Genomic DNA, 25,811 nt, shown 5'->3' with positions numbered 1-25,811 from the left:
GTGTAAGAGAGCCCTCATAACAGTGTTTGTGTAAGAGAGCCCTCATACCAGTGTTTGTGGAAGAGAGCCCTCATAACAGTGTTTGTGTAAGAGAGCCCTCATAAGTGTTTGTGTAAGAGCCCTCATACCAGTGTTTGTGTAAGAGAGCCCTCATACCAGTGTTTGTGTAAGAGAGCCCTGTAATACATACCAGTGTTTTGTAAGAGAGTAAGAGAGCCCTCATACCAGTGTTTGTGTAAGAGAGCCCTCATACCAGTGTTTGTGTAAGAGAGCCCTCATAACAGTGTGTGTAAGAGAGCCCTCATACCAGTGTTTGTGTAAGAGAGCCCTCATAACAGTGTTTGTGTAAGAGAGTCCTCATACCAGTGTTTGTGTAAGTCCTCATACCAGTGTTTGTGTAAGAGTCCTCATAAGTGTTTGTGTAAGAGAGTCCTCATACCAGTGTTTGTGTAAGAGAGTCCTCATACCAGTGTTTGTGTAAGTCCTCATACCAGTGTTTGTGTAAGAGTCCTCATAAGTGTTTGTGTAAGAGAGCCCTCATACCAGTGTTTGTGTAAGAGAGCCCTCATAACAGTGTTTGTGTAAGAGAGTCCTCATAACAGTGTTTGTGTAAGAGAGCCCTCATACCAGTGTTTGTGTAAGAGTCCTCATAAGTGTTTGTGTAAGAGAGCCCTCATACCAGTGTTTGTGTAAGAGAGCCCTCATAACAGTGTTTGTGTAAGAGTCCTCATAAGTGTTTGTGTAAGAGAGCCCTCATACCAGTGTTTGTGTAAGAGAGCCCTCATAACAGTGTTTGTGTAAGAGAGTCCTCATAACAGTGTTTGTGTAAGAGAGCCCTCATACCAGTGTTTGTGTAAGAGAGCCCTCATACCAGTGTTTGTGTAAGAGAGTCCTCATAACAGTGTTTGTGTAAGAGAGCCCTCATACCAGTGTTTGTGTAAGAGAGCCCTCACAACAGTGTTTGTGTAAGAGAGCCCTCATACCAGTGTTTGTGGAAGAGAGCCCTCATAAGTGTTTGTGTAAGAGAGCCCTCATAAGTGTTTGTGTAAGAGAGCCCTCATAAGTGTTTGTGTAAGAGAGCCCTCATAAGTGTTTGTTGGTGATATGGGTCTGTTATCACTTAACTTCTAACAGAAAGGAACAAGATCAATTATTTCTATTATCTGTTGATTGTTTGCATGTGTTTGTAATGACATTTTTAAAATGAGCTGTGCAACTTTACTGTACCTTTGGAAATGGGGCAATCGAATCAAATTATTTCTCAGAGCTCATTGAAGAGTTGAGTCTGCACCAAACAAAACCAACTAACAAGTCAATCATTGTTTTGAGTTGCCTCACATGCACTATGAGAGACAGCGATATGCGAGGTTGGCAGGACCATAGAGATAACCCTACCGTCGGGGAGGGCAGTCTCTCTCTCTATCTGGTTAGATGAACAGAACACGCCTACTGTTCACTAGATTCTGCACAAACAGTGGAAACTACACAGTACACAGTATACACACCAGAAACTACACAGTGCACGTCCCCTGAACACTCACAGTTTATGACGCATACGGTGGAGAATGCAGGCAGTTGTTTACAGCCCATAGTCCAAAATCAGGGTTTCCTGACTCCAATCTCTGTCATTGTCAAGCCAAACATCCACCACATCCATGGTGATTTGATAGAGTTTAGAATCCTATTAAACAATCTACAATCAATTCACTCTACAATCCATAATTAAGTATTTCCATTAGCCAGAGTTACCAGGCAATCTCCCGGAGCAGCATGTCCCTGTTAGATGAGAGAGTAATGACAGTGTTTTAACACCCAGGCTGGTCAACTCATTTAACACATGCAGTGTGACTTTTCCCTGTAAAGGCCAGCAGACTGCTGGAACACTGAGTGACTGGGGAGAGGAGCAGCAGGGAAGACTGGCTATGTCTGACTCTGAAATGGTAACCTATTCCCTATAAAGTGCACAAATGTTCACCACAGCCCATAGTGCGACAGGGCAACGGGGGTTTGAGTCCCGGCTCAGCTGTCTGTCTGTGCCCTTAAATCCTTTATGTCTATCTCCCAAACTGTACATATCTATCCTATCATAAACAATATTTTTTTTAAATGTCAGACGATCGGAGGAAAATAGTATCATCCAAGACAGGGTTCCTCTGTGTGACCTTAACTAGTCCGAAGTAGCAGTGAAGTACCTTCATAATAGACTTGCCTAGTTAAATAAAGGTTCAATGCATTAAAATAATAGAAAAGGATTCTTCCAATTCATGTTACCATGGATACAGAGATCTAATGAGTAGATGGGACACTCCAGCAGATCTTATCCATTGAAGTGCAAAAAGCTGAATGAGGAATGGTGATATGTATGTGAGAAACTCTCACTGTCTATTGAAAGGATGGTGATGCTGACTTCAAATCATTTATGTTAAAAACATATTATGTTTATTGATTCATGTTGTATAGCCCTCTGGAGCTTGAATGAATGCCAGAAATAAAATACAATAAAAATACTGGCAACATTAGCACTCCCTCAGAAATTATACATATCTAACCAACTCACATATCAGAATAACAGAATACAATTTAATATTTCATATGTGAATGCAGTATTATGTTAAGGTTAACAATGGGATGCTGGGAGCTGAGTTAGTGTGCAGTGTTAATGTCAGTACTGAGTATAGCATCATATGGTAAGACCGTGGGGAATTCCTCACAAAAGCTAACTGCTAAGGAATTAGATTTCACAAGCTAAGCCATGTCAACATTCAGTTGTAGGGGAGAGTGGGGTAAGTTGAGCCATTTTTTACATTCAGTATCACTCCGTCAAGGGAAATATAGTATTATTTCTAACAAAGATATCTACATATATTTCAGGATGTTGTGTATCCCTGGAAATAATTCATTAATAAACATTACAGTTTTAAAAACATAGCTTGTCCAGAAAAAGTGGTCTCTTGGCACAACTTACCTTGGGTATGGGGTAAGTTGTGCTACAGGACAGGGTAAGTTAAGCCGCCTTCACATTTCTGTACTGAATGAAATATTACCACTAACTTTTTAAAACCATGTCTATCTTTAACACAATTAAAATCAATTTTTTGTCTTTAAATAAGTTTAAGCATCTTTTAACACAGGCTTAACACCTAAAAAACAATGTACATTTTAAAGCACTATTAACATAGGCCAGTCTCTGTTGTTACCTCCTATCCCAGCGATAATGCCTTGCAATAGGCCTGGGAAGAAAACATTTCAATCTGCTCAACTTGCCATTGGCTCAACCTACACCAAGGCAAACATTTTGACATATTAGCCAACACAGCTACTAGGATGTACTTTCATGCTAGGTTTAGGACTTCATATTGCAGCCTATAACCTCAACTGATGTATAGAACAATCTTAAAATGATCTACTTTTGTTTAGATACAAGCATCATGAAACCTCTAACACAATACATTTATTTGACTTGGTGAAAATCCATTTTTGCTCACTAATTTTCCCATGCATCTTCCTTCACAGAATCCATAAAATTACCTCTTCCTAAACATTTGGTCCAATTATTCATTTGGTGTATGGTTCCCTAGAAACAAGGGGGGCTCAACTTACCCCACTCTCCCCTACATGTACAGTATAGCATCTCTTGTGCGATTTCACTTGAAAGAAAACGTTGCTTCTAAAGGTCTTACTCGCTTGCATAGAAAACCAATCTTCTGTAGGCCCTACTTCTGGTCTTCTGGTGGTGGTGGAGCCCAATCCTGGATTTCCAGCTGCAGTGGCAGACAGGGCATGTGAAGGCTTGGTTGGAGGGGGGCAGGAGTAGCGCTGCAAGCATCAGGAGTAGCCCTGCGAGCATCAGGAGTAGCCCTGCGAACACCTGCATACTTCTCCAGGTGTTGCCCCATAGGGCTCTGGTCAAAAGTAGTGCACTATATAGGGAATAAGGTGCCTTTTGGGAAACACCCGAGATAATAGACTAGACAGCATCATCCAACTAGTTATATTGTTTTGCAAATAGCAGGGGGCTGACTGGGAGAAGCAGCAGAGACAGGGTCTGTTAATAAAATACTGATAGGTCTATCACGTACAGTATAGGTTGGCAAAACTCCAGTAACTTTCCCCAAATTCCCAGGTTTTCCAGAAATCCTGGTCGGAGAATGACGTCTTATCTGCTTGTTCCACATGACATCCTATTCCCTACACAGTGCACAACTTTTGGCCAGAGCCCTTTTGTCCCCTGGTCAAATGCAGTACACTATATAGAGAATAGGGTGCTATTTGGGACACAGACCAAGAAACAGACTTCTTGTCTCCTGTTTTCCAGCTTATACATTCTGTCTTATAGACCAGAATATATTAGTCTGAGAGCTGAATCCTTTCTGGAGAAGCAAGGCGAGCTACTACACAGGCCTCCATGAAGACGCATCATAATGATACATTAAAATAAGTCCTTCTAAGTCTCATCCTCAACAGTCTGTTTTAACATGGACTCTCTCCCCTCTCTTCGTTTTCTTCCTTCTCTGTACACGTCCTCTCCCTCGCTCCACCCTGCTCCTCCTTCTCTCTTCACTCTCCCCTCCCTTCGTTCTCTTCCTTCTCTGTACACGTCCTCTCCCTCGCTCCACCCTGCTCCTCCTTCTCTCCATCACAGTCCAGCTCCTCCAGGTCAACTTCTCCCATCTCCTCAGACACAGAGTAGAGCCCAAAGTCACAGATGTCTTTGGGAAAGTCTTTCCTGGCCAGCCTGTCTTTAGTGGAGCATTGGATGGGAGTGGAGGAGGAAGAGGAGATGGGAGTGGAGGAGGAAGAGGAGATGGGAGTGGAGGAGGTGGGGCTGGAGGAGGTGTCAGTGGAGGCCCAAGAGGGTAGCACAGAGCCGTTGACCAGTCGGTTCAAGCCCTGAGAGGTGGAAGGGGATGTGGAGGTGGAGGAGAGGGCTGCCCTCTGCTGGAGTATGGATGTGGTGTCGGGAAACATGTTGGTCTTAGGCGTGGCTGGGGAGAACTTGGGGGAGTACTTGAAGGAGTGGTCAGAGTAGACCAGAATGGAGGCCCCTGCCTCTTCACTGGGTTTACTTTCTGCCACGCCCCCACCTCCGGGCCCCACCTTCCCCTTCATCATCCCGAGGACCTCATACCTAAAGCTGGAGATGTCCTGCTTCAGCTCCTGGGGAAAGAAACATACACACATACAACTTGTTTATCTATTTATGACATTTACAGTGGACAGTGCACATTAATCAACATTCATTGCTGGAGTTAGAAACAATTCTTATTGTTCTTCTGTAGTCCCTGTCTGGTGCTGGATAGAGAAACAAATGTAAATACATGTGTAATGTCAGAGGAAACCTTACCTTAAAGTTCTCCTCAGTCAGTCCTTCCTCTGTCTTGGCATCTCTGATCATGGCTGCTACATATCTCTTCACCAGGTTCCTCAAAACCTCCTGAAAACAACACAGTCCACAGGTTGATAAAATCCTATCAAATACATCCACTGCTGGGTTACTAACAACTTCTGGCGATAATATGGAAAACATCACCCTGAGAGTGGACAGGTACAGGGATGTGTTCCAAATGGCATCCTATTCCCTATATACTGTAGTGCATAACTTTTGACCATGGCCATAAAAGTAGTGCATTATATAGAGAATAGGGTGCCATTTGGGGAAAAATCAAGGTCAAAATATGTGCATCTACAGAATGAAACACATTGAAAACTGAAACAATGAATTTTATATTGAAAAAAGAAACACATAAATACCTGATACTGGTGGTTTGTTCTTACGTTTAAGGCAGCCCGTCTCTACAAAAGAGGAACATTAATTTACTCCAAAAGCACACCACGCAGCATGACTAATCAGTTCATGTGATTTCCTGCTTGGTAGAGAGTTGGCCAGTTAGCGCTGTCATCACCTGCCCATTCTCTGTTAAAGGGATAGTTTGGGATTTGGGCAATGAAGCCCTTTATCTTCTTCTCCAGAGTCAGATGAACTCGTGGATACCATTGTAATGTCTCTGGATCCAGTATGAAGGAAGGTAGAGGTGGTTTTGTGAGCCAATGCTAACTAGCTGTATGAGAAGACTTCCCGTCTTTGGGCTACGTCTTTTTCGCTAAGCTAGCGCGTATGCTAGTTAGTATTGGTTTGTGAAACTACCTCTAACTTCCTTCATACTGGATGCAGAGACATAAAAATGGTTCATTGCCAAAATCCCAAACTATCCCTTTAACTTCTAACTGCTGATGCTATCAGAACAGTTGTCTCATGATGCACGTCTAACCATTCTGGGAAGAACAGGTCATTTCATTCATGATAATTCGTTGTGAACAACCCACTGAGACCAGAGAAGAGAAGGAGTTTCAACTGGAAGCTGGTCAGTGGAGTTGCAGAACTCCAGTAATTTCACTAGAATTTTGCAACCCTACTGTTCAGTAAAAGTACTGTTGATGTAGACTAGAGACCACATCCTCACCCCTATGGTTCCAAATGTTTCTGTTTTCTTGGCCCTGGTGATCTTGAAGAGGTGTTTCCTGATCCAGCAGATGAAGTACCAGATTGACTTGGGGCTAGGGATGATGTTGAATGGAGAAGGCAGAGTCCCCCCCTCTTCAAAGTAACTCATCCACAACTTGGTTCTTGCAAACTTCCACTCAATGTCTGCATGATCCTGAACAGAAACAACACATGCTAAGCAACTGAACAAGTGATATGAACAAAACTGTGTGATATTAAATGACAGCAGACAGGTTGTTGGACTCATAAACAAACAAGTGAATGAATGAATGATTTTGCATTCCAGTGATAGAGTAAGACTCAAAGCAATGTGTTGGTAGCAGTTGTTCATCATGGCTAGGGTTAGTGTTAGAGTTAAGGTTAGGGTTACACTCACAGTGATGTGTTAAGTTGTTCATCATGGCTGGGGTTAGTGTTGGGGTTAAGGTTAGGGTTACACTCACAGTGATGGGTTAAGTTGTTCATCATGGCTGGGGTTGGTGTTAGGGTTAAGGTTAGGGTTACACTCACAGTGATGTGTTAAGTTGTTCATCATGGCTGGGGTTAGTGTTAGGGTTAAGGTTAGGGTTAGGGTTACACTCACAGCGATGTGTTGGTAGGAGTTGTTCATCATGGCGATCAGCATGTTGAGTAGAACCACCAGAGAGATGACATTATAGGTTCCAAACATGGTGGCCCCTACAAACTCTGTGAACTGGTGATCTGCCTCCACGTTGGTCACATACAGACTGATCAACCCAAAGATAGACCAGAACAACGACTGGAGCGTCTCAAACAACCTAAAGGAGAGAGAGAGAGAGAGAGAGAGAGAGAGAGAGAGAGTAGAAAAAGGAGGAGAGAGAGAGTAGAAAGGGATGAGAGAGAGAAAGCGAGAGAGTAGAAAGGGATGAGAGAGGAAGGGTTATGTTTCTAAATATAAGGTAAGCAGGAATTACAAGAATAGTCAATTTATCATAACAGGCTACCATTCTACTTTTGCCACAATCCAGGTAATTGTCAAAACATACATATCCACCTAAATTACAAAAATGATAATTGCCTCCTGATTCTGGGAATATTGGGAAAGTTACCAGAATTTTGCAGCCCAACCAAAACTTTACAAACAAACACATTATAATGGCATGGTCTTTACTAACGTTGAGAAAGCGTTGTTCTGTGTTGCGCAGCGGATGCCCTTGCATCCCTTTAGTCCCTCGTCTGTCTCGTAGTAGAAGTAGAGCTGGTTGAGTCCGTTAGCGAAGGCCAGAAGCACCAGGCAGTAGATAAACAGGAACTTAAGGATGTCCAGCAGCATCCTGCCCAGAGAGATCTGGAATAATGAGGATTATCATCATATTCATCATCATAGTCGTCATCATCATAAACTTGAACCTTTCATACAATAAATTGCAGCTCAAAGTGCTTTACAGATCAGGGGCCATATGTACCAATCTTATCAGAGTATGATTGCTGATATAGGATCAGGTCCTCCCCTGACCATGTAACATTATTCATTGCGAATTAAAAGGAAAAACTAATCCTCAATCAGTAATCCTACTCTAAGATGTTTAATACATATACTCCTGGACATAATGACAGAAATGCAGTTGTATGATAATCCTGACCTGTAGAGGTCCCAGGTGGGAGTTAGCTGTAAACAGAGAGATGAGGCGGATGGAGCTGAAGATGTTAGCAATGGCAAACACAGCCTCTGCTACCAGGGTAGGATGCCACATCTGCCATTCGTTCCTGGCCCTGAAGCCACTGTACTGTGGGAGAGAGGGAGACACAGAGGGGACAGGTCAGAGTCTACAGTGGGAGAGAGGGAGACACAGAGGGGACAGGTCAGAGTCTACAGTGGGAGAGAGGGAGACACAGAGGGGACAGGTCAGAGTCTACTGTGGGAGAGAGGGAGACACAGAGGGGACAGGTCAGAGTCTACAGTGGGAGAGAGGGAGACACAGAGGGGACAGGTCAGAGTCTACTGTGGGAGAGAGGGAGACACAGAGGGGACAGGTTAGAGTCTACAGTGGGAGAGAGGGAGACACAGAGGGGACAGGTCAGAGTCTACTGTGGGAGAGAGGGAGACACAGAGGGGACAGGTCAGAGTCTACTGTGGGAGAGAGGGAGACACAGAGGGGACAGGTCAGAGTCTACTGTGGGAGAGAGGGAGACACAGAGGGGACAGGTCAGAGTCTACTGTGGGAGAGAGGGAGACACAGTGGGAGAGAGGGAGACACAGAGGGGACAGGTCAGAGTCTACTGTGGGAGAGAGGGAGACACAGAGGGGATAGGTCAGAGTCTACTGTGGGAGAGAGGGAGACACAGAGGGGACAGATCAGAGTCTACTGTGGGAGAGGGGGTATTTCAAGCGTATTTCATATTATCTCGTACACAACAACCATCATACCTTGACATAGGCAACGAACTTCAAAGAGATGGTAGCCAGGTACAGAGAGTTCATAACAAAGTCCATGAGGTTCCACCAGTCATGGATGTAGTCCTGGAACCCTCCATCCCACATCTGTTTAATCTCTGTCCAGATGAAGCCTACAGGACAGAGAACAGACCAGCAGGTTATGATAATGTCCCAAATAGCACCTTGTCTCTTACAAAGTGCATTACTTTGACCTGAGCCCTATGTAGCTCACCCTATTCCCTTTATAGTGCACTACTTTTGAAGAGGGCCTGTGGGGGCCTGGTCAAAAGTAGTGATCTAAATTGGGAAAATGGTGCCATTTGGGACGCAGTCCTAGGGTTAGGGTTGTCATGCCTGTCTGATGCCCGACAGAGCTAATTTATCATGTCTGTCTCATGATGACTCCTTGCTGTCCCCAGTCCACCTGACCGTGCTGCTGCTCCAGTTTCAACTGTTCTGCCTTATTATTATTCGACCATGCTGGTCATTTATGAACATTTGAACATCTTGGCCATGTTCTGTTATAATCTCCACCCGGCACAGCCAGAAGAGGACTGGCCACCCCACATAGCCTGGTTCCTCTCTAGGTTTCTTCCTAGGTTTTGGCCTTTCTAGGGAGTTTTTCCTAGCCATCTTGCTTCTACACCTGCATTGCTTGCTGTTTGGGGTTTTAGACTGGGTTTCTGTACAGCACTTTGAGATATCAGCTGATATACGAAGGGCTATATAAATACATTTGATTTGATTTTGATTTGATTTGTCTCACTTCTCTGATCTACAGCCACATTCCTCAGGTGAAGAGGGAGTGTTAAAATCAAATCAAATTGTATTTGTCACATGCGCCAAATACAAGACATAATCTTGAAATGCTTGCAGAGTTAAACTATTATAATAATTAGTAACACAAGCGGAACAAAATACACTGAATGGAGCTATATACAGGGAGTACCAGTACCAGATCATATCAGTATTTCAGGGAGATATGTACAAGGCAGGGTAAAGTGACTCAGTATGCATGTGTGTGTACAGATGTAGGATCTTCATTGTATCACTTTTTTGTTTTCTGAGGATGTTCCTGCATAGCAGGAAATGCAAACTTGTAGTGTATTTGAGTTTTAACAAGGCTTCTAAAGTTTGCCCTAATGAAAAATGTATCAACCCCTATCAAAATGTCCATTAATTATAACCCACATAATAATTCACATTTCCTAGACTGCAGGATTTGTTTCCTGTTGTAGCAAACTGGCTCAAATGAAGATCCTACAGAACACCATAATGGAAGTTACATAGGACACCCATGTGCTGGGTTGTCTGACAATGCAGTGTGCGTTCAATGCATGAAAACCAGGTGTAAACGGTTGATAGAGTATTTGGCTGAAACACAAGCTTGGTTTCCTCCATTTCCTGTCAGAATTGTCATCAACTATCATTAACATCAATAGCAGTCTACTTGGTATGTCTCAAATGACTCTATTGTCAGCTGACCTTCTGTGGAGTTGACATGTTGTTTGTATCAATGAAGCACGTGTCCAAGTCTTTCCTTTCTTGATCAACCATGTTGTGCAACTCTGCGCACGTAAAACACACACACACACACACACACACACACTTTCTTACCCAGTACCCAGGGTAGTATCATCCATTCCACCACAGTAGGAGGCGGCCCCTGTCTGTTAGGGTCTGTAGAGACGATGTGCTGGGAGGCCAGCAGCAGGAGGAACAGGAAGGTGAGATATGACGTTGTGTGGCAGATAAACTTGATGAAGGGCTTCCTAATGAGGAAGAAGAAGATTACTTACAGTTTTTTTGGATTGCTTAAACACTAAAATTAAGTAGTACACTATTAGCAAAACCTTACACTCAAGAAGCAAAACATCAGCCCATATTTGCACAACTATAAGCACATTGTCAACCTCACACTTGTTGCAAAACTCTACACACAGTGATTTGCAAAACACTAAACACACTTAACATACATTACACACAAACATCTATCATGTCACGTCCTTGTAATACCAAAGCACTGACTGTCAGATTACCACACCGTCCAACCTATTGGTTCAACACAGTCATCAGGTGTGCAAACACTCGTTTGCTTAATTGTAGACACACCAATCAGGTGTATGAGCACTATAAAAAGCAGCAGGTGAGTTCATCGGTCTTCAAGCACAATGGAAAGAGTCAGAGAAAAAGTAAGACAACGAGGATGAGGAAGAAGACGCCAAGAAGGTGCTCAAAGAGGACCGACTCTGACAAATGAGATCTGCGCAACACTGGTTGACCACGTTGTCAACCACGGCCTGACGCTGAGGGAGGCTGGACTGCGAGTACAGCCAAATCTAAGCCGATATACAGTGGCAAGTGTGATGAGAACATTTAGACTGGAAAATAGGTATTGTAAAAATATCATCATATCAAAAACATCTGCACTGTTTCAGTAACTGCTTACAGTACTGTATTCTATGCACTAACAGCACTTCTGTTACCATTTCCTGTAAAATTACTGTACTATTGTATACTTTTATTTTTTTTATTTTTTCCTACATAGGATTGAGGGTCAGGGACGACAAAGGGGAAGGCCTCCTATGTTCACAGAACAGCAAGAGAGGGAGATAGTAAACATGGTTTTGACCAACAATGCTATAACACTCAAGTAGCTCCAAGCTAACATTGTCAATAACCACGCTATTTTCAACGATATCCATCAGGTCTCAACATCAACACTGGCACGCATCTGAAAGAAAAAAACATTAAAATGAAGCAAATTTATCGAGTGCCTTTCGAGCGCAATTCCGAAAGGGTGAAACGACTGCGGCATGATTATGCAGAGGTATGTATTCACTTTAGCAGTGTGATCTTGCATACTGTCTCATAATCTTTTACTGTACTGTAATATGTATACTAGATCTACACTGAACTACACAATTTTGCTTGACACTGTTTTTCAGAATTTTTTACGAATGGATGGAGAGGAGATCCAGCATGAGTTCATTTACGTAGAGGAGGCTGGGTTCAACCTGACGAGAACACGAAGGAGGGGAAGAAACATCATTGGCCACAGGGCTATAGTCAATGTCCCAGGGCAACGTGGGGGTAATATAACACTCTGTGCAGCCATTACACAGAATGGGGTCCTCCACCGCCATGCCCATATGGGCCCTTACAACACAGCACTCATACTTACATTCTTGGACCAATTGCACAACATAACAGCAGCAAATCAAATCGATCATATGCAATACATTGTTGTCTGGGACAATGTGTCTTTCCACCGCTCTGGTCTGGTTCAGAACTGGTTTCAGCAACATCCACATTTCACTGTCCTATATCTTCCACCATAGTCTCCATTCCTCAACCCTATAGAAGAGTTTTTCTCGGCATGGCGGTGGAAGGTATATGATCTCCGTCTCCAGGTTGAGGTACCCCTCATCCAAGCCATGGAGGAGGCCTGTGACCAGATGGAGGTAGCAGCAATGCAAGGATGGATTCGTCATTCAAGACGTTTCTTTCCAAGGTGTCTTGCTAATGACAACATTGCCTGCGACGTTGATGAAATTCTCTGGCCAGATCCAGCTAGGCAAAGAGACAATGTCTAGTTATTTTTTTTAAACTTACAATACGTAAATTGACGTTTGGTTACAGTATTATGAATCTCCATGTCAACATTTTTGGCGTATTGAGAAATGAGTTTCTTCAGTCTGCAACATTGGTCTTGTGTAGTGTTTGGTGAATTGACATTATATTTGTACTTTGTTGATAGTAGCCTACTCTAATCATAGGGAAGTAGAAGTGCTAAAAGGGTTTCAGGTTTATCACAGCAAAGTGTAACTCGTGCAAACAAAGTATAGTAATGTGAAACGTGTGTGTTTCATATGGTAACAAAGTGTGGTTTTTAAAAAGAAGTGTATAGTTTTTACAAGAGTGTTTAATTTTGCAAAGGATCTGTAGTGTTTTGCTAATTGGGTGTGTGGTGTTGTGAAAATTGTGCTTAAGCAATAAAAAAAAAAACTGTACTTGACCAATAGGTCCAACAGAAATTCAGCTTCCTAACAGATTTTTCCCATCAGACCAGGGATTCAAACTGGCATCCCTTCGGTTGCTGGCCTGCCTATCTGACCTCTAGGCTACTTGCCTGATGAAGTGTCCATAGCGGCTCTTAGGCGAGACCAGGTAGCAGAGGGATAAGAGGGGGAAGAGGAGGCCGATGAAGACACAGGTTAGGAACTTCCCTGCCCAGTGACGACGCCTCCACCCAGGGAACTCATCATACCAACGAGACGCAAGCAGCTGCTGACAGTTAGGCTGTGCTACAAACTGGAGGAGGGAGATTGAAGGGAGGAAAAGAGAGGACAAAGGAGGGAGGGAGCAAAGGAGAGGGCAAATAGTAGGGGGGAGGGAGGGAGTCAGCCTTAATGATACATTACTAATTAGTTGTTAGTGGAGACGTGTGTCTAATGCAACTTCACAATGTTTACATCTCTTTCTCATTTACTTTTCACTCCACATTGACAAACAACTGACACGAAAACAGGCACATCTTAAGCAAGCCTGGGCAGTTGAGTACAGCATAGAGCATACTGAGAGTTGGACAGTTGGGTACAGCAGTAAACACACTCAGCTAATGGAGGAGGTCCAAATTACACCCTATGTGCCATTTGGGCTGCAGTCAATGACTGTTTAGTCTGGTTTAGTCCAGCAGCACCTCCAGACCTTAATCATCCTGATCATTCTGGTGAGTGTTACCAGCTGTCCCTGCCCTGGTCCCAAGTGTCCCTCCTTGGCATCTTTGTTCCTCTCTAATATCCTCCTCACACACTGTACTGCGCTGCGCCGGATGCTTTCTCTTCATATTGTCCTTGTCAGCACAGTTCCAGGAACTGCGGTGGATGTGTAACAAGACCATTACAGCTTGGCTCAACTAGGCTCAGTACTGTGAAAAGGGCATTTCTTTCAGATCTGCCTCTGCTCACAAGGTTTGATAAGGAACACTGACTGCCTCAGGGACCATCTAAAACACTCTCTGTCTCAGTCGCTCTCTGACTGATGACATCACTGATGACCTCATACCCCACAATGCCCTGCTCTAAGTGACGGGGATCCATTTGGTTGTAATTTGTTCGTAATTCGGTTAGACTGAGATTAACCTCACCGTCACACAGAGCAGCGCAGATGGTTCAATCAAATCTCCCAGAGAGAAAAACATAACAATGTTTCATGAGGAACAGATTTGACGGACAGTAACTCTTTCAAACAGGAACATGGAGTTCTTATAAATGTCTCTCCCTAACCCTAAAGGGATATAGCATGTTGTGTATTTTCAGCAGTGTCATACTGTAAATGTCCGTCTCATGGAAAGGGTTAAAAGTATTATGCAATGAGTGTGTGTGTTGTTTCTGCAGTTCTCTGTCATCTTCACTCTCTACGTGAGTACAGATGTCGTGTCCCCTTCTACTCAGTAGGGGGCAACATTTCACAACTTCCATTTCATAACTGTACTAGGGAATAGGGTGCCATATAGGACATGGCCAAGGTTGTTGTTTTCCTGTGCAACATGCTGCTTTCTGTGTCATTTAGATGTATTGCGAGTTAGTATTCCAAGCAAACATTATCCTATTAGTAGCATCCTTATTACTTTATCATTATGTTTCATTACGTTCCCATCAAGGGACTGGACAGCAGACTGAGACATAGCTCCAGTAATGTGTTGTTTCACTAAGGAAGGATGCCATTTTCAGACACAACCTGGTGATTACCACAAAATTACAACTCCCATAGGAAGTCTCCACCCCAATCTGGCCATCTACTACTTCTAAATCCTATCTTAGAGATAACAGCAGACATTAGCTTCATGCTTTATCCGCTGAAATACAACATGTAAAACCCTCAGCTGTACTAAAGACATTGGGAGGGAGAGTCACCTGGCTGAGCTTCAACAGGCAGATAAAAATATTGACGAATACGCTGATTCGGTGTGCGAGTTCATTAGAACGTGCGTTGAAGATGTCGTTCCCATAGCAACGATAAAAACATTCCCTAACCAGAAACCGTGGATTGATGGCAGCATTCGCGTGAAACTGAAAGCGCGAACCACTGCTTTTAATCAGGGCAAGGTGTCTGGCAACATGACCGAATACAAACAGTGCAGCTATTCCCTCCGCAAGGCTATTAAACAAGCTAAGCGTCAGTACAGAGACAAAGTAGAATCTCAATTCAACGGCTCAGACACAAGAGGCATGTGGCAGGGTCTACAGTCAATCACGGACTACAAGAAGAAACCCAGCCCAGTCACGGACCAGGATGTCTTGCTCCCAGGCAGACTAAATAACTTTTGCCCGCTTTGAGGACAATACAGTGCCACTGACACGGCCTGCAACGAAAACATGCGGTCTCTCCTTCACTGCAGCCGAGGTGAGTAAGACATTTAAACGTGTTAACCCTCGCAAGGCTGCAGGCCCAGACGGCATCCCCAGCCGCGCCCTCAGAGCATGCGCAGACCAGCTGGCCGGTGTGTTTACGGACATATTCAATCAATCCCTATACCAGTCTGCTGTTCCCACATGCTTCAAGAGGGCCACCATTGTTCCTGTTCCCAAGAAAGCTAAGGTAACTGAGCTAAACGACTACCGCCCCGTAGCACTCACTTCCGTCATCATGAAGTGCTTTGAGAGACTAGTCAAGGACCATATCACCTCCACCCTACCTGACACCCTAGACCCACTCCAATTTGCTTACCGCCCAAATAGGTCCACAGACGATGCAATCTCAACCACACTGCACACTGCCCTAACCCACCTGGACAAGAGGAATACCTATGTGAGAATGCTGTTCATCGACTACAGCTCGGCATTCAACACCATAGTACCCTCCAAGCTCGTCATCAAGCTCGAGACCCTGGGTCTCGACCCGCCCTGTGCAACTGGGTACTGGACTTCCTGACGGGCCGCCCCAGGTGGTGAGGGTAGGCAACAACATCTCCTCCCCGCTGATCCTCAACACGGGGGCCCCACAAGGGTGCGTTCTGAGCCCTCTCCTGTACTCCCTGTTCACCCACGACTGCGTGGCCACGCACACCTCCAACTCAATCATCAAGTTTGCGGACGACACAACAGTGGTAGGCTTGATTACCAACAACGACGAGATCGGCCTACAGGGAGGAGGTGAGGGCCCTCGGAGTGTGGTGTCAGGAAAATAACCTCACACTCAACGTCAACAAAACTAAGGAGATGATTGTGGACTTCAGGAAACAGCAGAGGGAACACCCCCCTATCCACATCGATGGAACAGTAGTGGAGAGGGTAGCAAGTTTTAAGTTCCTCGGCATACACATCACAGACAAACTGAATTGGTCCACTCACACTGACAGCGTCGTGAAGAAGGCGCAGCAGCGCCTCTTCAACCTCAGGAGGCTGAAGAAATTCGGCTTGTCACCAAAAGCACTCACAAACTTCTACAGATGCACAATCGAGAGCATCCTGGCGGGCTGTATCACCGCCTGGTACGGCAACTGCTCCGCCCTCAACCGTAAGGCTCTCCAGAGGGTAGTGAGGTCTGCACAACGCATCACCGGGGGCAAACTACCTGCCCTCCAGGACACCTACACCACCCGATGTTACAGGAAGGCCATAAAGATCATCAAGGACATCAACCACCCGAACCACTGCCTGTTCACCCCGCTATCATCCAGAAGGCGAGGTCAGTACAGGTGCATCCAAGCTGGGACTGAGAGACTGAAAAACAGCTTCTATCTCAAGGCTATCAGACTGTTAAACAGCCACCATTGAGTGGCTGCTGCCAACACACTGTCATTGACACTGACCCAACTCCAGCCACTTTAATAATGGGAATTGATGGGAAATGATGTAAATATATCACTAGCCACTTTAAACAATGCTACCTTATATAATGTTACTTACCCTACATTATTCATCTCATATGCATACGTATATACTGTACTCTACATCATCGACTGCATCCTTATGTAATACATGTATCACTAGCCACTTTAACTATGCCACTTTGTTTACTTTGTCTACATACTCATCTCATATGTATATACTGTACTCGATACCATCTACTGTATGCTGCTCTGTACCATCACTCACTCATATATCCTTATGTACATATTCTTTATCCCCTTACACTGTGTATAAGACAGTAGTTTTAGAATTGTTAGTTAGATTACTTGTTGGTTATCACTGCATTGTCGGAACTAGAAGCACAAGCATTTCGCTACACTCGCATTAACATCTGCTAACCATGTGTATGTGACAAATAAAATTTGATTTGATTTGATTGATTTGATTTGACCTTCCTGAGGAAACATGGGTTGTGTCTTACCTCTTTCTGTGTGTATTTGATAGCCAGTTTGAGTCTGGCCAGATCGTTGGTGTTCTCATCCAGTAGAGGGTTGATGTCATCTCTGTAGTTCAGGATCAGCTCTAGTTCTCTGGAACTTCTGGTTTGGTCCAACAGGTCCTTGGCAAACTGTTTACACTGCTGAGATAACTCCTCATACTCCGACTTAAACTCATTCTCTACCTGAAACAGACAGAAACTGTTAGTTAACAGTCAATAAACTAGTTAATAACTCTTTATAAAACCTTTATACGGCCAGGACAACTCCTCATACTCCGACATAAACTCTTTCTCCACCTGAAACAGGAATAAACTGTTAGTTAAAAGTCGAGCATAAAAAAAACACTGTCATACAACACGGTCCATCTCCTAATAGGCAGAAGATGGGCGTCTGTGCACTCTCTTGTGGAGGCCTTGTGTTCCACATAAGAATGAAGAGGATAAAGTCCATTCATAGTCCATAAACTGCTTATAAAGTACTTACACTGCTGAGACAACTCCTCACTCTTCTTTGACTCATTCTCCACCTCAATTGAATTCAATTAAATAAACGTAGCAAATATCTGCTAAAACCCCCACCTTGCTGAGTTCCTGTAGTTCCCAGGAGAGCTGGAAGGCTGTGAGGAAAGGGTCTTCACTGGAGAGGGCCAGGAGTGATGGGCTGGCCAGGGCCTTGTAGATGTTGAGACGTGAGCGGGAGTGACGCAGACTATCCACATCAGAGCTGGACACACACTCCATGCAGTTACAGCGCACCTGGAACACACACCGGTAGTGGAGAGTTAGGGGACGGAGGGCAGTACTGTAACTATCATACTGTACTCTACTATTGTATCATACTGTATAGTGTAGTGTAGCCTGCTGTGACTATTGTACTGTACTACATTACATACTATATCATACTGTAGCATGTAGTACTTAATCATTTACCATAGTACTACACCATAGTGTAGCATATATCCTGGTTCAGACCCACCTCATGTGGCTGGGGCATGGACACCCCCTTCTGCACCAGCAGTTTGATGATCTCATAGTTGTTGGTGTGAGCTGCCAGGATGATGGGTGTGATGTCAGGAGTAAAGTTAGAGAACTGCTTGTCCAATAGGATGGGAGGAACCTGGAGGGAGGGCGGGGCAGAGATAAATAAGGGTTATAGTCAGATAGGGATGATGATGGGCAAGAGAGAAGATATGTGTTCAATCCAGATATCGACTGAAGAAGAAAACTGAATTAGACAAAACTGAATTAATAACAACATTGTAGTATTATCAATATCAATACCATAATGTTTATTTTAGACATTTTTTCAAATATGTTAGAGAGAAAAAATAATTGATATCAGATTTACACAAGTATTCAAACCATTACTCAGTACTTTGTTGAAGCACCTTTTGGCAGCAATTACAGCCTCATGTCTTCTTGGGTATGACACTACAAGCTTGGCACACCTGTTTGTGGGGAGTTTCTCCCATTCTTCTCTGCAGATCCTCTCAAGCTCTGTCAGGTTGGATGAGGAGCGTCGCCACACAGCTATTTTCAGGTCTCTCCAGAGATGTTAGATCGGGTTTATATATATATACATTTGCAAAAATAAAAAATGTACTGTTTTGCTTGGATATTATGTGGAATTGTGTATAGATTGATGAGGAACATTTTAAATGTAAGATATTTTAGAATAAGGCTGTAACGTAGCAAAATGTGGAAAAGGGAAGGGGTCTGAATACTTTCCAAATGTGCTGTACGTGCTACCTCCTGGTGAGGTCATTCGGAAACACCATACCAACACACAACTGTACATTTCGATGAAACATGGCGAAGCCCCAAAATTGCCTACCATGGAAGACTGTGTTTCAGACAAAAGGAAGTGGATGGTGGCACATTTGTTACTTTTAAACTCGGACAAAACAGAGGTCCCAAGAAACAAAGAGATCTGCTGTTTGATCTGACAATTAATCTCATCGCATATAAAACTATGAAAGGATCTCGGTGTTACTCCGTACCCTGATCTCTCTTTTGACAAACATATAAAACATATTTAAAGAGCATATTGTTTTAATCTTCTTATCATTGCAAAAATCTGAAACTTTTTTGTCAAAACATTATGCAGAAATGCTGATCCATGATTTTGTCACTTCAAGATTAGACTACCGCAACGTTCTACTCTCTGGCTACCCAGGATAAAGCAATAAATAAACTTCAGCTAGTGCTAAATACGCCTGCTAGAATCTTGACTAGAACCCAACATTTGTATCATATTATTCCAGTGCAAGCCTCTGGCTTCCTGTTAAGGCTAGGGCTGATTTCAAGGTTTTACTGAAAACCTACAAAGCATTGCATGGACTCCTTACGCGAACGTGAACGCCAAGGCACTGGAGTGACGAACCACCCTTGCTGTCTCTACCTGGCCGGCTCCCCTCTCTCCACTGGGATTCTCTGCCTCTGACCGTATGAGTCACTTGCTTGCTAGTGCTCTCCCATGTCGTCCCTAGGAGGGGTGCATAACTTTTGAGTATCGCTATACTCTAATTGAGTGGGTTGAGTCACTGAAGTGATCTTCCTGTCTGGTTTTGCGCACCCTCGAGCTCTTGCGGTGGGGAGATCTTCGTTGGCTATACTCCACCTTGTCTCAGGGAAATAAGTTGATGGTCTGTTGATATCCCTCTGGTAGTGTGGGGGCTGTGCATTAGCAATGTGGGTGTGGCTATATCCTGCCTGCTTAGCCCTGTCCTGGGATATCTCTATAATCACTATGATTGTTATTTGTCCCTGCTTGTCATCTATGAATGTTTGATCATCTTGAAGAATGATCTTGCCTTATTGACCATGTACTCTTATAATCTCCACCGGGCACAGCCAGAAGAAGACTGGCCACCCCTCATAGCCTGATTCCTCTCTCGTTTTCTTCATAGGTTCCTACCTTTCTAGGGAGTTTTTCCTAGCCAGCCACTATGCTTCTACATCTGTATTGCCTGCTCTTTGGGGTTTTAGGCTAGGTTTCTGTAAAAGCACTTTGTGACATCTGCTTTATAAATCAGTTTGATTGATTGATTAACAGGGTCTAATAATTTAGGGTGCGTCCCAAATGGCACCATCATAAGGCTCTGGTCAAAAGTAGGGCACTATATAGGGTATAGGGGGCCATCTGGGACACAACCACAGTCTGATTGGTCTCCCTCTGGGAGGAGATAATAAGGAAAGAGGCACTTGAGTGACCACTTCACGTAAAGTACGAGGAAATACTAGCTAACAGGATTACATTACTGTTCCCCTTATCACAACAACTCAGATCTAAGTGATGTTCCCGTAAACCACAGGTCTTCTTCTCATTGATTCCTGATGCTCCTGATGGTATGTGTGCGTGCCTGTGTATGGTCCAGAGGACCATGCATTAACGATGTGATGTTGAAACAATGACTAGCATCGCTGGCAGTTAGGTCATGCTATTTAGATGGAGTCTGACCTTATTATCATTATCTCTAATCTCCCTCAGAAGAGATGGAGAAAGAGAGGTGGAGAAAGAGAGTTGGAGATACAGTAGAGATGGAGGAAGAGTGGTGGAGAAAGAGAGGTGGAGAAAGACTGGTGGAGATACAGTAGAGATTGAGGAAGAGTGGTGGAGAAAGAGAGGTGGAGATGCAGTAGAGATGGAGGAAGAGTGGTGGAGAAAGAGAGGTGGAGAAAGACTGGTGGAGATACAGTAGAGATGGAGGAAGAGTGGTGGAGAAAGAGAGTTGGAGATACAGTAGAGATAGAGAAAGAGAGGTGGAGAAAGAGAGGTGGAGATACAGTAGAGATGAGGAAGAGTGGTGGAGAAAGAGAGGTGGAGAAAGACTGGTGGAGATACAGTAGAGATGGAGGAAGAGTAGTGGAGAAAGAGAGGTGGAGATGCAGTAGAGATGGAGGAAGAGTGGTGGAGAAAGAGAGGTGGAGAAAGACTGGTGGAGATACAGTAGAGATGGAGGAAGAGAGGTGGAGAAAGAAGAGGTGGAGAAAGAAGAGGTGGAGAAAGAAGAGGTGGAGATACAGTAGAGATGGAGGAAGAGAGGTGGAGAAAGAGAGGTGGAGATACAGTAGATATGGAGAAAGATAGGTGGAGAAAGAGAGGTGGAGAAAAAGAGGTGGAGATACAGTAGAGATGGAGAAGGAGAGGTGTGTGTGTGTGTGTGTGTGTGTGTGTGTGTGTGTGTGTGTGTGTGTGTGTGTGTGTGTGTGTGTGTGTGTGTGTGTGTGTGTGTCAGACCTACTGTATTCTGTTCTGTTACATGTTTTAAAACTAGCTAAATCATATACTTGATAATGCAGTGTATTTTATAAAGTTGTATGCATTTCAGGACTGTGTCCTCCGGTTACATTTCACATTCTATTTTTGGCCCTCTGCAAACAAGAGTAATAGTCACACTAAAATATATTTTTTCAAGATATATGGTTCAGTTTAAATAGCCTAATATCATAATTCAAGATATTGTATCCTTTGTTAGGAAGAGTTTTGCCTGTGATGGCCATAGCCCCGATCTCACTTGTGCACCCTTGAGTTAGGCCTAATTATGTTACTGTTTTTATTGTTACTGTTTTTAACATGTGCACCGCTGTTAAATACTTGTTTGCAAGTGTCCAATTATCTATGTGATTCTAGTGAAGTTATTTTCCTTCAGTTTGAGCATGTATTTTTAATAGTTTGACCGTGTCCTTGTGTGTTGCTTCTTGGAGCTCCCTCGCTCCCCACCCACATATGTTTACTCTCCCCTTCAGAGCATACAGGACAGTGAACCAGCAACCTTTCAGTTACTGTGCCAAGGCTCTTAACCACTAGGTTACCTGGCGCACCGGGGAAATACATTTTTCCTCCTAGTTCGTTTGTTTTTGTAGGTCATTTTGCCTATCTTCCCAACATGTTTATTTATTCTACCACCACTACCGTTATTTAGACAAATCTATTTTTGCACCTTGTCCTTTTCCTACTGACTGCCTGCCTGCCCTTAGGACTGGTGAGACCATGTAACCTTGTCACAGTTTCACATTACAAGATGTCGTCAATAGGCTACAGATGTATCACTGTACACACAAATCAGACAAATACAGTAGCCTATACAAATGAAAGACAGTACCTGCCTATTGGAAGCGAGTGTATAAGTAAACAGACAGCACACAGAGGAATCGCGGGAGGGCTAGGAGATGTGATGAGGAGGATCTAGTTTAGTGGATCAGCAGTGATTTAAATAAAGTGATGAGCAGAGTAAAGCCTCCCCCTGTCTGGTTTATCATACCTCTGTTCACCTGTTCATGGCTAAGTCTCAACGGCACCATATTCCCTATATAAGTGCACTCATTTTGATAAGGGCTTATAGGGTTGTGTGCACTAAATATAAGAAGGGGACGGGATTAGAAGTGATGCAAGTAATGTTATTTAATAGACTCAAATCTGCTAATTTCATAGCTGATCTATTCCATGAAAAATAAAATAGGGTTGAAGTAATCCTTATAGGAATGAGTATGTGCCTGGGAGGGGATGGGGTAGTGTAAAACACAGGAAAACAAGAAGAGGGCATTTAGTAGAGACTGTTCTATATCGACATGTCTGGTCTAAGGCCTTTCTCAAGACCAATCTGATTGTAAAGCAGGTAGCCTATTGGTATGTAGGTGATAATCTCAACTAACATCAAGGCGGTGGCCCGTTCTTGTAGGTTCATGCTCTACAACATCCGCAGAGTACGACCCTGCCTCACACAGGAAGCAGCGCAGGTCCTAATCCAGGCACTTGTCATCTCCCGTCTGGATTACTGCAACTCGCTGTTGGCTGGGCTCCCTGCCTGTGCCATTAAACCCCTACAACTCATCCAGAACGCCGCAGCCCGTCTGGTGTTCAACCTTCCCAAGTTCTCTCACGTCACCCCGCTCCTCCGCTCTCTCCACTGGCTTCCAGTTGAAGCTCGCATCTGCTACAAGACCATGGTGCTTGCCTACGGAGCTGTGAGGGGAACGGCACCTCAGTACCTCCAGGCTCTGATCAGGCCCTACACCCAAACAAGGGCACTGCGTTCATCCACCTCTGGCCTGCTCGCCTCCCTACCACTGAGGAAGTACAGTTCCGCGCAGCCCAGTCAAAACTGTTCGCTGCTCTGGCCCCCAATGGTGGAACAAACTCCCTCACGACGCCAGGACAGCGGAGTCAATCACCACCTTCCGGAGACACCTGAAACCCCACCTCTTTCAGGAATACCTAGGATAGGATAAAGTAATCCTTCTCACCCCCCTTAAAAGATTTAGATGCACTATTGTAAAGTGGCTGTTCCACTGGATGTCTTAAGGTGAACGCACCAATTTGTAAGTCGCTCTGGATAAGAGCGTCTGCTAAATGACTTAAATGTAAATGTAAATAACACAAGGACAGTGTGTCGTTCTGCATGCCAACACTCAAGAAAAGGGTGCAATTTGGGAAGCACTCTGTGACTGTTCTACCTGTTTCTCCCCGCTGGGCTTCTTGTGGTTGAGCAGCATTTCCACGGCCCCCACCACCTCTTTACGGATGGCGTGTAGCAGAGCGTCACCGACGTACACGTTAAAGCTGAGCAGCAGCTCTATAATCTCCAGGTTCTCATTCTCAATAGCGATCAGCAGAGCTGTGCGGCCCAACGGGTCTATACAGTTAATGTTGATCCGGAAGTAGATCTCTGCCTCCTACAGGCGGGAGAGGGAATTACAACAGATATTTACTTAGTTATATGGTATCGGGATAGCAAATTGTATCATGTTTATTGATGTTGTACTTGAACTGAGACTTATTTATCCCTCCCACCCTTCCCTCTTCCTCTCTCTCTCCCTCCCTTCCATCTCTCTCCATTCCTCCCTCCATCTCCCCTCCCACTCCTCCCTCCATCCCTACCTCTAAAGCTTGTTGGAGGGAGGTGTAGTATACTTTCCCTCTCTCCCTTCTCTCCCCCCTTCCTCCCTTCCACCCTCTCTCCACGTCTTTATCCCTCCCTTCCCCCTTACTCCTTCAACCCTCCCTCTCCTTCCTTCTTCCCTACTTCCAGAGCCCGTCTGACTGAGGTGCATAGTCTCCTTTCTCCTCCATCCCCTCCCTTCCTTCCTTCCTCCCTCCTCCTTTCGTCTCGTCCCTTCATCCCTACCTCTAGAGCCTGTTTGACTGAGGTGCATAGTCTCCTTTCTCCTCCATCCCCTCCCTTCCTTCCTCCATCCTCCTTTCCTCTCCTCCCTTCATCCCTACCTCTAGAGCCTATTTGACTGAGGTGCATAGTCTCCTTTCTCCTCCATCCCCTCCCTTCCTTCCTCCCTCCTCCTTTCCTCTCCTCCCTTCATCCCTACCTCTAGAGCATGTTTGACTGAGGCATAGTCTCCTTTCTCCTCCATCCCTCCCTTCCTTCCTCCGTACTCCTTTCCTCTCCTCCCTTCATCCCTACCTCTAGAGCCTGTTTGACTGAGGTGCATAGTCTCCTTTCTCCTCCATCCCCTCCCTTCCTTCCTCCCTCCTCCTTTCCTCTTCTTCCTCCATCCCTACCTCTAGAGCCTGTTTGACTGAGGTGCATAGTCTCCGTTCTCCTCCATCCCCTCCCTTCCTTCCTCCCTCCTCCTTTCCTCTCCTCCCTTCATCCCTACCTCTAGAGCCTGTTTGACTGAGGCATAGTCTCCTTTGTCCACTGCTCCCAGGTAGTTCTTCTCCAGGACAGACAGTTCAGACTCCGCCCTGACAATCCTCAGAGCGATCCGGTCCCTGTAGGAGGAGTTGTCTGTCCTCCTGTAGTACAGTCGAGACATCGCTGCTACTGCTAGGCAATCTCACTCACCTAGACAGGTTAGATTGGATAACATTGATTACCCGTAATCTACATTTTGGGGAGGCAGTGGACAGAGACAGGGGGAATCAGATTTGTAATGTGTCATGCTCAATGGAGTGGATCAGATTTACATACCAAATCGTATTAATTGCCCTGAGGGCAGGTTGACTAATTCCAACGTTCTTGGCAGTAAAGAAAAAGTCCAGCGGAATCTAAATCAACAAAAATCCAAAGGCTAACAACAAAGTCAGCAAATCATTTACATACATTTTCTGGATAATATACATATTTCTTAGTTTATTTTTAAAATGAATACGATAACAACAACTGCTGGTAATAACTGAATTTGGTGAAACCATTAATATCCACAAACGTTGAATGTGGTTGTTTGCAGATCATCCCATCAATGTCAATATAGTATACACACGCATTTGACAAGCAAACAAAAATACACAGCTACACTTACCGTGTCAGTCCAGTACGTTTTGACTATGACATTCGCCTGTCAAATAATTATACACGTCTGTTTCATTGCTTGAAACACATAGGCCTACTACAGCAGGGCTTCTGTGGGTTGCAGAACAGAAATAGGACTAATAAAAATTATTCCACCTTGTTCCTTTGGGTATTCCAGTTGACAGAAGTAGCCTATACTGTATATGTAACCTAAAGCAACATCGTTATAATTAGAGCAAGCTGATACTATCTTCCTCTCTGGTCGCGATCAAACATGCAAAAAAATATCATTTTCCAGAATTTCCAA

General features: G+C 44.3%; 1 protein-coding gene across 1 annotated transcript; it reads right to left on the bottom strand.

Annotated features, from left to right (window-relative positions):
- Positions 1-2,427: 2,427 nt before the first annotated feature.
- Positions 2,428-25,049, bottom strand: LOC115137782 (short transient receptor potential channel 4-like). Its single transcript, XM_029674098.2, has 15 exons — positions 24,870-25,049; positions 23,712-23,930; positions 18,232-18,372; positions 17,835-18,011; positions 17,238-17,438; positions 13,029-13,214; positions 10,518-10,668; positions 8,892-9,031; positions 8,107-8,250; positions 7,639-7,811; positions 7,086-7,281; positions 6,462-6,656; positions 5,752-5,793; positions 5,345-5,434; positions 2,428-5,157 (listed from the first exon to the last, which is right to left on the bottom strand). The coding sequence occupies exons 1-15, from the start codon at positions 25,026-25,028 to the stop codon at positions 4,558-4,560; spliced, it is 2,814 nt and encodes a 937-aa protein (XP_029529958.2). The 5' UTR covers positions 25,029-25,049; the 3' UTR covers positions 2,428-4,557.
- Between the last annotated feature and the right edge of the window lie 762 nt (positions 25,050-25,811).

Source organism: Oncorhynchus nerka, linkage group LG11 (genome assembly GCF_034236695.1).
Source record: "Oncorhynchus nerka isolate Pitt River linkage group LG11, Oner_Uvic_2.0, whole genome shotgun sequence".
Classification (NCBI taxonomy): Eukaryota; Metazoa; Chordata; class Actinopteri; order Salmoniformes; family Salmonidae; genus Oncorhynchus; species Oncorhynchus nerka.
The sequence above is the reverse complement of the archived record's forward strand: the minus strand, read 5'-3'. Positions and strand labels throughout refer to the sequence as shown.